This window comes from Podospora pseudocomata, chromosome 5 (assembly GCF_035222375.1).
Source record: "Podospora pseudocomata strain CBS 415.72m chromosome 5, whole genome shotgun sequence".
Classification (NCBI taxonomy): domain Eukaryota; kingdom Fungi; phylum Ascomycota; class Sordariomycetes; order Sordariales; family Podosporaceae; genus Podospora; species Podospora pseudocomata.
Genome location: NC_085889.1, coordinates 4,126,469 through 4,137,428, shown reverse-complemented (window position 1 = coordinate 4,137,428; position 10,960 = coordinate 4,126,469). Strand labels below are relative to the sequence as shown.

General features: G+C 52.8%; 2 protein-coding genes across 2 annotated transcripts; both read right to left on the bottom strand.

Moving 5' to 3' along the window:
• Nucleotides 1-2,853: 2,853 nt before the first annotated feature.
• Nucleotides 2,854-3,249, bottom strand: QC762_0087320 (uncharacterized protein; the record flags this gene model as incomplete). Its single annotated transcript, XM_062884012.1, has 1 exon — nt 2,854-3,249. One exon carries the CDS (start codon nt 3,247-3,249, stop codon nt 2,854-2,856), a length of 396 nt encoding a protein of 131 aa, XP_062742774.1.
• A 2,153-nt stretch (nt 3,250-5,402) lies between these two features.
• QC762_510110 (uncharacterized protein) lies at nt 5,403-7,303 on the bottom strand. Its single transcript, XM_062891420.1, has 2 exons — nt 6,518-7,303; nt 5,403-6,460 (listed from the first exon to the last, which is right to left on the bottom strand). The coding sequence occupies exons 1-2, from the start codon at nt 6,657-6,659 to the stop codon at nt 6,387-6,389; spliced, it is 216 nt and encodes a 71-aa protein (XP_062742773.1). The 5' UTR covers nt 6,660-7,303; the 3' UTR covers nt 5,403-6,386.
• Between the last annotated feature and the right edge of the window lie 3,657 nt (nt 7,304-10,960).

Below are 10,960 nucleotides of genomic sequence, written 5' to 3'. Positions count from 1 at the left end.
ATCCGTGCGGCACGGTTCATTCTTGGTTCACTTCATCGCTGAACTGGGGAGAAGCGGCTGCCCAGCCGTCCCAATGGGGTCTTAACAGCGATCTGATATACCACCGGTGAGCCAGCTGGGTGGGTGAGTGTTACCCAACTTGGGAACCGCTGAAGAAGTGGAGTCTTAATACAGCCCGTGTTAAGACGGGATTGTGCTAGTAAATCTATGGGCATGCTGGGCCCATTCGTCGTGATCTTGCTCATTTGATCCCTCATCGATAGCATAATATCGGCCCTAATTGGCACGAAGAGGACCGCTGATACCTCGGGAGACCGGTGGTCAGCACAAACTCACCCATGTTGATTCAAACTCGCAGAACCTTTTTCGCTGTAGTTTTCGAGGCGGAGTCACCAGTATCAGATTCTCCAATGGGTTGGTGATATTCCGGGATCGACGGTGGTACCGCAATAACTTGCAGCTCTATCGTAGATGAAACAGTCGAAGGAAGAATAGAGTCATCTGAGACCTGTATTCCCTAGAAAGAGACATGATTGATCGGCTGTTCTAGAATACGCACATCGAACATTGTAGCGATGCGCCACCATGCCGGCCGCATTCTTGTTTCAGCATCTCCCCACTGGTTCTCTGCAACATACCGCACGATCTCAACCGCTGAGGAATGACTGGCACTTCCCACTGCAGAAGCTCTGGATGTTTCAACCCTGACCGAGACAACTCGCTGGAAAAGAACAACGACCGCAGACGATCGGCAGACAACTGCAACGGCGGAGGCTCGGTACCACCGGAGATGTTGACGAAATATGCACTCGTTGTGGGATCAAAGAAAGAGTGAGGGGTGGTCATCTCGGAGCAAACCAGAGAACTGTGGTGGTAATCCTGGTTCAAAATGCCGGGGGCGTTGATCAATAATTTATTCGACGTTGGATTGCAGATGCCAGATATGCCTGCCGGGCAGGGGTGTTGATTGCAGGTCGAGGCGGCTGCCAAAGGGCCTCTAAATGCGGAAATGTAGTGTCGAGGGACCTCTTGGACCGCTCGTTGCGGAAGAATGGGAGCCGTAATCTGTCAAAGCCTGGTTCCTTGTGCCTTGAGGTATGGTTTCTATGGGCCATGTGTATCTATCAGTGGGATGACAGGTTCGCGATATTGTTCACCGAGGTCATGGCGTTGCTTCACCAGCAGCATCCATATTAGGCTGTGCGGGACGTTTTCCTTGGTCTGGGGGACCACAAAAATTGGATTGTTGGCTGACTGGGTGACAATGAGAACTCTGAGGAGCACACGGAGAGATAATCTGCAAGAGACGGTGATCTGTTGAGGAAAGCTGGTTGGTAGAACTTGCGTGCTGGATGGTTCGGCACGAGTGAGGGCCACGGCTCCCTCCCAACAGAGGTACAGTTGGTAGCTCGTACACAACACCACTTCACCCATCCTCCAAGCCATGGCGTTGAGGAAGCCCTGGACATGAACACAACGGTCCCGGGCTCCCGAGTTCGGACAAGCGGACCGACGACAAGTCGTTTAGATGAAGTGCAGGTTGCAAGGGCACATGCCCCGCCGTTGACACCAACGAGAACCGACGAACCAGAGGGATGCCAAGATGTAACGCTCACAGCGGTCGTGGTCCCTGCCAGGATCCGCAGAGGCTCTTGCATGAATAGGCCCGGGGTCTTTTTCGTCTCAACTGACACTCAGGGATAGGTCTAGATTTGTAGCCAAATAAGCCGAAGGTGCTGATCATGCTGTGTCAGTTTGTGGTTGGAACCTATCGACTCTTGTTAACGGCCAGCAGCTCGAGTCGTTCGAGGTCATGGCTACGTACAAAGTACCTGGATAGCAGCTATACATGCGCGGCTAGCTGCTGGCGTCTAGCTGCAGCGCCCCGTCCTCATGTGATTAGGGGTTTAAAGCAAGGTTCAGACGAGGACTGTAGCTTATAAGCATCTCATAAGAGAAGACTGACTAAGACATAATACCGATGCGACGGCAGGAAGCCGCTGGAATCGATCTTCGAATCTTTGTCATTTCTGATAGCATCGAGCCGTCTAGCGCTCGGGCGGAGAAGGGCATGGAAAGCTGGGTTGTGTGTGTGCCGGGATGGTGCTGACGCTGCTGACCGAGTTCCGTCTGTGGTGTGTCGTGCCGTACCAGACTTGGGGAGTAGCTGTCCGTCAGGCGGTGTTGCCTGCCGCGATGGTTATCTAGACACTAGCAAACGGCCGGCAGCAGGGTGTTGGCGTTGGTGTTGGTGTTGGTGACACTCGGGCAGCATCGAGACGGCGAGGACTTTGTTGCACATTCGGTGATTAGCAGAGACCAATGCAGCCAATGTCACTCAAGAGCCAACTAACGTCGCCAACCTCTGGCCACTCATCCCACCACGGGACATGTCGTCCCAGAGCAGTTAAACGTCAACTGATATCAACCCCCCCTGGCCTTGCGACATCCCTGAATGCCACATCGAACCATCCTCTCGATTAGAATCTCGAAATTCCTCCCAAAAACACCCAGAAAAGAGATGTCTCACGCCCAAACGTCGAGCTGTCGCAAACTTCGGAAGTTGTCTTGATGCCACAATCGCATGTGGTCCGAGCTGGATACCCCTCCGAGCAACCCCTCCGAGCAACCCCGCGTGCCTCAACGTGGGGCTCCGTTTCAAGCCTGACCGCGGCTTTGACATCATCCTGATTCGAGCGACCACGAGAATCTGTCGAGCCTGAGCCGGTCCGTCGAAAGCACATGTCAGCCCGTAGTTAAGCATCTCGGTACCGAAGTTCAACAACAGCTTCACCGTTCCAAAGGCTATCCCGAAAGACAGACACGTGGACCCCCCCCCATGTATTACCATTGCTAACTCGAGAGGCCATACAGAAGCCAGTCTACGAAAATTTCGAGGTCCGGTGTGAGGCGCCCTCCCGTCCACATCATCATGTCTCGGCTCGACATTCCTACTGCGAAAGCCATGCTTTCCCGATCGTTGACGGCCGAAAGATGAAAAAAGTGCTGGCCAATAGTTGGCCCAGCCTGTGGCTGCATGGAATCGACCTCGAGCCAAGTCTGGATCTGCCAGGCAAAAGCAGGTGCCATGCAACTGGTACCCGCCGCGCGCATGGTGCCTGAGTCGACCGGACACTGAGCATATCCGCGAACAGAGACGAGATGCTTCAGGGCTTTGTCGCGGGCCGAAGCTGGAAGATGCAGCCAGATGATTAATGTGCAGGGTGACTTGGCATTGCATTCCGCCATCTTTCTTGTGGCCGCAACGCCAAATACGATTCCCAGATCCCGATCGTGACTTCGGGCCTTGTGTCATGGTCTTTGCGCCTGTTCCAAGACTGCTTTTCCAAGGCAGAGCGTACGCCGGTCCCCGGAAACCATACCATCCGTCGTCTCCATGGCACCTCATTCGCCAATCCACACCCGACTCGCAACCTGGACTTGATGGGGGTAGCATGAATTGGCCAGAAGATGCAGAATTGGAAGTTTGACAGCGGAAGAATCAGAGGTTGATCGGGCGTCAATAGTTGTCGTTGGCAGCTTGCCTGTGCCCTCCCATCTGACTGGAACCGAATGGACAATCACTCCATATCACCCCCCCTTCCCCCCCTCGCATGCTGCTGCTTGCCGTCGAACCCCCAATCAAGTTGTTGCCCAACTGTAAACACCCTAGCTGCAGCCAGCTCCCCGGGAGGCACAGCAAATACCAAGTGTAACTTGCGAGCCTGCTCGGAAGCTCGAAACTGTGTATCGAAGTCCCCATAATACCGATGTCAAGGTCGTCAAAGACAACACTCTTCTGTGCCCATCGTGGTACCGATCACAAACCTACCTGCGTCCGGTGAAGCGGAATCTGATCTGTCGACCACACCAAAGCTCTTCTGCCAGCCAGTCCGGGAGCTGTGTCACCACCACCACGGGCCTACAAGCTGGGTCCCCGGACCAGCAAAACCGCATTGTTCTGGCGTTGCGCGGCGGTCTGATCTGTTGACGGATGGTGGTGCAGGGCAGTGTCGTGGTGTGGAGGGCGCAAGGTCTGGGTGTCTGGTTGACCGGTCTGCCGGTTGCAAAACCGGGGCTGCTGCCACAAGCGAAAATGTGGGGGGTTCGATGGTTCCCCCCGTGGATGAACGCATTTTGTTGATTTTCTTTGACGCGGCATTGGCGGTAAAACGGACCTCGCAGCTTTACCACCAACTGGCAACAACGACCATTAGGTATCGATACACCACCCAAGTAAGCAATTGCCGCGCCTCTGTGCCGCCTTGATAATGATGAAGGTCAGCAAGGTATTTTGTTGTAGGTATACACTAGACAAATGCCGGGCTTTTTGCTTCTTGTCTTTCTCTCTCTCTCTCGGTCATCAGAAACCAACCACAAGAAGTGGAGGAGGAGGGCGAATGGATGATCCCCTCTCCCCTCCCCCAATTCCGCTCACCCACCCACACCCGCACGACTTCCGCCGTCATTCCCAGCATGGCGGGGCCTCTTTTTTGCGCGGCTGACCACTTTTGGTTAGTTGGGGGGGACCCCTGTCGACGATCTCGAGTCTGTCTTTTGGCTGGACTTGAGAGCGAAACTTGTCACACGACATTCTCTTTGATGTTCTCATCACAGAGGAGAGATTTGGTGAGAAAGGGAAACTGATGCTGACCACGTGCAGCATTCTGGGAAGATGTTTCGCTTTTTTGGGCAGTCATCTTTGGTGGAAGTAAATAAGGCAAGTGATGCAGTTGAGTACCTGCCTACCTACTTAGGGGTGGTGTTGACCGGAGCTAAGTTACGGTAGATGGGAAAGTGCCGAGGCGCGCGCGATGGCCCCGCCTCTCTCATCGGCCTCTGAATTGTTTTGTGTGCGTGGTTCTCCGGTTGGGCTGCTGTTGTTGGAATTGTTTGCTCTAAACTCCACAAGCACTGGCAAGGCCTTTCCAAAGATGTAAATCCGCAAAACATATTGGGCTATGCGGCAATCTTTTTGTTGCTTTCGGGCCTGGAACCTGATGATGATCAAGATTTGTTTCCGTTTTTGAACCCAATGGTACGGCGTAATCTTGCGGGATGACGATGCCCTGATGTCAAGCTTGTGGTTATCCACCCCACATTTCGCGATGTCTTTTTTTGATGATCAGGGCCGAGAAGAGACATGTGAGGCGGACGAAAGTAGGTACCTAGGCTTCTGATATCAATTGTACCTACGTCAAATGTGACGTTGGGAAAGGGCGATCAGGAACAACACCAAGGGATGGATGAGGAACAAAGTGTGTATGATATGACATTTCTTTATTTTATATTTGCAATAGGGAGAAAGCAAACTCTTTTCTCCCATGAAAAGATGATAAAAAACAAACAAAAACAATAAACTGATTTTCTTTCTCTCTTTAACGGAAAATTTTGTGTGCGTGTGCGGTGTTGTGGTAGCCCATAGTCCCAAATTGTCCCGGTTCCAATGTATATACAAAAACACCTCTTTCCCTCTCTTGTTATCCCGTGTAATGGTATTTCCCTCCCAAAAAAAGATATGAACCAATGGTATGTGTGAAAACTCCGGTGTCCCTTAGCCCTGAAAAAGTCAGGCGCCTCGCTTGCTCGTGTAGCCCATGAAAAATATGACAAAAGGGAAAAGAAAAAAAAGATGTGGTGAAAAAGGACACTCAAGAAACGACAAATTTGTTTGTGGTGATGATCGTACAATGGAGAGGGCTAGAACCCCCTGTGGAGTGATGATGTGTTGTTATTCGGTGGCAGTGGTGGTCGTGTTGGTCGTGAAGTGGGCACCTTGATGGGTACAGAGTAATGTGTGTGTTCCTGCCACAAGAAAAACAACCGGACAAGAGGCGAGTGTGACGGTGACATCAGGCTTGGTAGTGTGGTTTGTTGTGTCGGTGGAGAAGTGTCGGCTTATTTGGCTTTTTGGCGTCGGGCGGCTGACGGAAAATACCACTTTTGATGCAATGGGCTTGTTGAGGGGAGCACAGCACAACAGCACAGCACAAACCAGCACATCACAACAGCCGGAGGATTTGGTGTGACGTGATAGGTAGGTGTGTGGTGGTGGTGGTGGTGTTGGTGGGCCGGGCTGTTAGGCTTCTGGACTGCTGTGTCTCCCGGTTTGTGGGACTCTGTGCTGTGTGCTTTTCGGCCTATTGGAAGGCGAAGGTGGCGTGCTGTGAAGTCCTGGCGTAGCGTAAACCCGTCCAGGTGTCGCTTCGGCAAAGCCCTGTTGAGCTTCGCAAATCTCTCTTCTTTGGCGTGTCGTTGATGGCCTGATGTAATCCTTCCTCCACCTTCTGTTCCCTTCACTCCTTGTAGTCGTGGGTTTGTTTGTCGTTGTCCTCTAGGTGTAAATGACAAAAGAAAAATGGGTAGGTAGAGTTGTTGAGGGTTATTTAGTAGAGGGTCTGCTTGTTGGAGCGCTTGATCATGTGCTCCCATGGGGGGTAGGTCTTTGGTTTGCACTCCCCTGTTGAAGATGTGTTAGATGGTGGTCTGGAAAAAGAGTCAAGTGATGAAGACATACCACAGAGCTCCTCTGCTCGGTACTCAAAGTGAGTGACGTTGGGTTGGCATCTCTTGTGAGTGAGAGTGTAATCCCGGCACCATTTGGAGGCGATCCAGCGGAAGTGACCGCATGAGTATTCTCGTTGAGTGTAGTCGCACATTTTGACTGAGTTGTTGTGGGTGGTTGGTTGATGTGGTGGATGGAGGTGAAAGACAAAGCTGAGGTGGCTGAGGATCTTGTGGTGTAGAGTCTTGGTCTCGATGTGGAAATCAGTGAGCTCGTAGATGTTGGGAGTGATGTGGGATCGAAAGTCAAGATAGTATCGTGGAATGTCGAGAGGAGTAGAGTAGATATAGAAGCCGCAGGAGAGCTGTCAAGCCGGAGAGCGAGACCGGGAACCCATGCTATCGACCATGCATACTCGAAGCCTGGGTGTGTGGTGAGGTAGGGGTCGGGAAATATGCACTACTGGAGAAGCTAGCTTCAGTGGAGGATGCAACAGAGCTAGGACAGGGGAGGTACCTAGAGCTACTAGTCCTCAGGAGACAGGGGGGGCAAGGGGACAGGGGCCAGCGATTGAGCCGGGCCGAGAGTGGTGTGAGAGAAGCGGGGGCAGGGCTGCCCTGGTGGGAAATGGAAGCTTGGAAGAAAATCTAGCAGCGTGCTTTTGGAGGTCCCAATGGAGAGAAACTGAGACAAGCCATGCTCGAATTGGTTGTCTCGTTCATAGCGATATCTTCCCTAAACCTAAAGCGGCATCTTTTGCAATGCTGGTGCAAAGAAGTCGAGCCACATCCGTCTCAGAAACCGCTCAGGAGGAGCAAAGGATATGTTTGATGTTACGGATAGATAGGTATGCTGGCAGCAGAAGCGGGCAGGTAGCAAGTACCTGAACACAGGTATGGAGGTAAAGGCAGGTACCGGCCGTGATGCCTTGGAGAGAAGGAGAGGAACGAACAGCTGAGGTGCGGTGCTGAGGTGGAAACGGAGGGCGGGAGAGCCAGAACGGTCGGGACCTGAGGCGTTGAGGGGCTTGGCTGAGGTACCCACTACCGATTGCCGTAGTACCCTCACCTCAGTTTGGCTCACCATCAACCAGCAGCAGTGCCAGCGTACCAGCCCAACCATCATTTATTTGCCCATCATTATTATCAACCATCATCCCTCGGGCAGACCTCCTCCGCGCATTCCTGCTGTGAGCTATTGAGCTGCTGGGCTGTTCCATTGCCATCTCTTGTCTCTTGTCTCGATCTCTCGATACCCATATCGACTGCACCGGTCACCTGGGGCACTCTCGTAATACAGTAGAGAAATCAGAAAAGCCACAACAACTTCCAAGAACCAGGCATAGCGAATCAGCGCCTGTTTCGCAACCGCTATCCGTACCAGCCTAAGCACAGGCGAGAGGCGCGAGCGTCGAGGAGCGCACCAGCACTCGAGCACGTGGTGTCTGCCGTGTTGTGCGTCTGTCGCCAATATCGGTTGCGACATTGCAACATCGCGACAGTTGTCAGGGTGCGAAACCATGGGGCAAAAAGGCTTTACTCGGTACTTCGGTGCACCTTCCTCCATAGGGCTCTTCCGCGATGTGCCAATGCACCAAAATCACCAATGTTTCGGGACAGCGGAGATTCCGTTCAGGTGAGCGAGCGCGCTGGCCGCTGACCGCGCTCACTCCTCCTCTGCTCGACCGTTTGACCCACACCGGTCAACAGAGGCCCTGCCATAATTATTATTCTCCTAGATTCATCTGATGTGTCTGGCACACAGACCCATGGATTTGCTCCCTCTGGATCTCCGTCGAACCGAATGCTTCGTTCTCCAGGTTGGGAACATGGAACTGATGAAATGACAAGCTTTCCCCAGGGCTCGTCCGTCCAGGTTCCTCCGGTCGCATTGTCGCTGTCACTCGCACCGCAACTCCGACAATAGACAAGCTGGAAGTCCCTCTTCACATGCCACTGATGCCGAAACCCCGAAAAGGCCATTCGGTGTCGAAGAAAAAAACGAGACGAACTCCTCCGTTCACAAGGAAAGTCCTGGTTGAGGCAGTGAAGGGGTCTCGGAGCGTCTGGCCCAATGGTGGAGAAAAAGCAATCGATATGTCAAAGCTTCATTGCTTGGGCTTGCCAGAAACACGTGGAAAATTGCCTCGCTCTGCAGGCATTTACCTGGCCAAGTTGTTAGAGCCCACTTTGGAAGCTTTTTAGAAGCAGTGGAAGCTTCACCTGCTTCTGAAAGGACACAATCACGCGAGTCATCGCCTGCGTCTGTCTCATGAATCGCCAGAGCTTCATCCCACCAGCTCCGCTTCCACTGCCCAATGCCCCAGATTGGGCAGGTCCCGATGCTATGTGGGGTTTTTCGGCTTCACCAGCGAAAAGAGCCGAAGATACCACCATCCTGCGACACCATCCCCGACGCGGCCGTTTTCTGATAGCTTCACCGAGAGAAGCTTTCAACTTCACCTTTCGTCTGCTGTCAACAACAAGCTTCTCAATATGGCAGGTGATCTTGTTTGCAAATCCTCACCGTCCTCCACACCCGCGATGGCCTAGACTCTGAGCCCGGTACTCATGGAGATAACCAAGATCACCGCAAAGGGAAGGATCTCTTGTCGCTCAGCACCTTGATGGTTCACTTGTACGATCGACGCCGACATGGTCAATCTTCGGCCCATCCGAATGGCCCTGCCGAGCTTTCTTCGTCATCACCCGTTGTCCTCGGCGATTCGGCACTCGAGATGTCGGTTGATTTTCCTCATGCTCGTTTTCACTTTATCTTCGACTACCGCATTCTATCTCTTCTGCAGTACCAAGACATTGTCGAGGCTGCCCTGCAACGCTGAGGCTCTTTTCTGACGAGTATTTTTATCATTTATCAGCACCCAAACCTTTGACATGCAAGCCTCGAGCCAAGCTGCTATCCCTTCCTGAAAGACATTCCACGGCGCGGCACTAAACTAAATTACCGAGACCATGTCACCGGGACCCTTGGCTTCACGATAGTTCCGTTCCCTCAGCTGAGATTGGGTTAGGCGTGCTATCATGCCACCAACGCTGGTATACTCCGTACCTGTTGCTTTGACCTGGTGGTCTCTGATCAGCATGCTATTGCTATAGCTGGATTCAGGACTTGGGGACTAACATCATTTTCTCCAGATATCATTGCTGGACATGACGAGGTACATGCGGCAAGTTGATTCTGTAATGCTGCTGCGCCGTATATAAGTGTTATCGCTTGACGAGCATGCCGCAAGGGCCGAACCCGATAGGAGACCGGCCTCCTTTAGGTCGCAGAAGTCGTCTCCCCGGCGCGTTGGTGTGGTGCATGGTCGCGATGTCGTGTTGTCGTGATGAATACTGGCCAAGTAACCCCAAATATCCGGCATAGGTACCTGCATTACATACCTCGAAGACATGCCGACACCTTGCTGATGTCACGAACTGATGAGGCTATGTCAACTTATCGAACCCTGAACGAGGGGCTGGCCAATTGGACCGACGAAACTTGATTCCAGACACCGCCGGCATGGAACTGGCACAAGCTAAAGGTCGCTGGCGGTCTTGGCCCGCTTTTCACCACGCCAGCATTCAGGTCGACTTCCATACTCGTCGACCTGCATCAGCAATAAGAAAGTGAGCGAAAGCGACATGACATCGAATCGAGATCTCAGAATAGTCATGCCGAGTTGTACCTGAAGAATGGCGGGATCATGGCGGGAAAGAGCCTTCCGTCTGGCCCTTTTGATGCATTGAAGCTGTTGGCAAGGATCGCCCAGAGATCACATTATGCAAACCCGTTGATAATGGAACAGGAGGGACAAGAGGATTGAAAAGAACAGGAGCCATCGAGAAGTCCCAGCTACCTCCAAAGTTCTTCCCGAATCTCAGCACTTTCACCGAAAGTTCCAGCACTTCATCAACGCGTTTCCTGGTTGCGACTTTCCTCGCTCCTGGTTGGCTTCATCCCACCGGAGTCCGCTCCGACCTCAAGGATGTCTCCTTTCGTGGCGCACAGATTTGAACCAATTGGGAGCCAGATCTGCGGCCGAGAAGAAGTGTGGCATGCCGGTTCGGCCCCCCGACACCACCTCCCCGGTCAGCGTTAGAACCCTTCTGGAATGTCTCACTCACAATCGTGGACGTCTTGGGGCGGCCTTAGCTCTCCTGGTTCAATATCGCTTCATTGGGCTTCACTTGCGGGAAGCGAAACATCTTTGAGGGGGGGGGCCTTGTTTCTTATTAAGCCCAGCTGTTAGCGCAGCAGTAGGGCGCTTGCGGCCGACACTAACGCTTGTTACACCATATTGGGAGATGGTGTCGGATTGTTGTGCTGTGGGTGTTTCGGTCTATTCGCGGAGATCAGGTTGGTTTGGATCATCGCGCTGAAGGAGAAGGGTTTGAACTGGAATCTGATGAAGCTGTGTGGATCCCGTAGTTTGTTGGGATACAACAAGCT

What these genes read in the sequence shown, in the direction of transcription:
- QC762_510110 (XM_062891420.1), bottom strand. Translation starts at nt 6,659, where the DNA reads ATGTGCGACTACACTCAACGAGAATACTCATGCGGTCACTTCCGCTGG. An exon ending in CCGAGCAGAGGAGCTCTGTG is followed by an intron (nt 6,461 to 6,517) that starts GTATGTCTTCAT and finishes CATCTTCAACAG; the next exon opens with GGGAGTGCAAACCAAAGACC.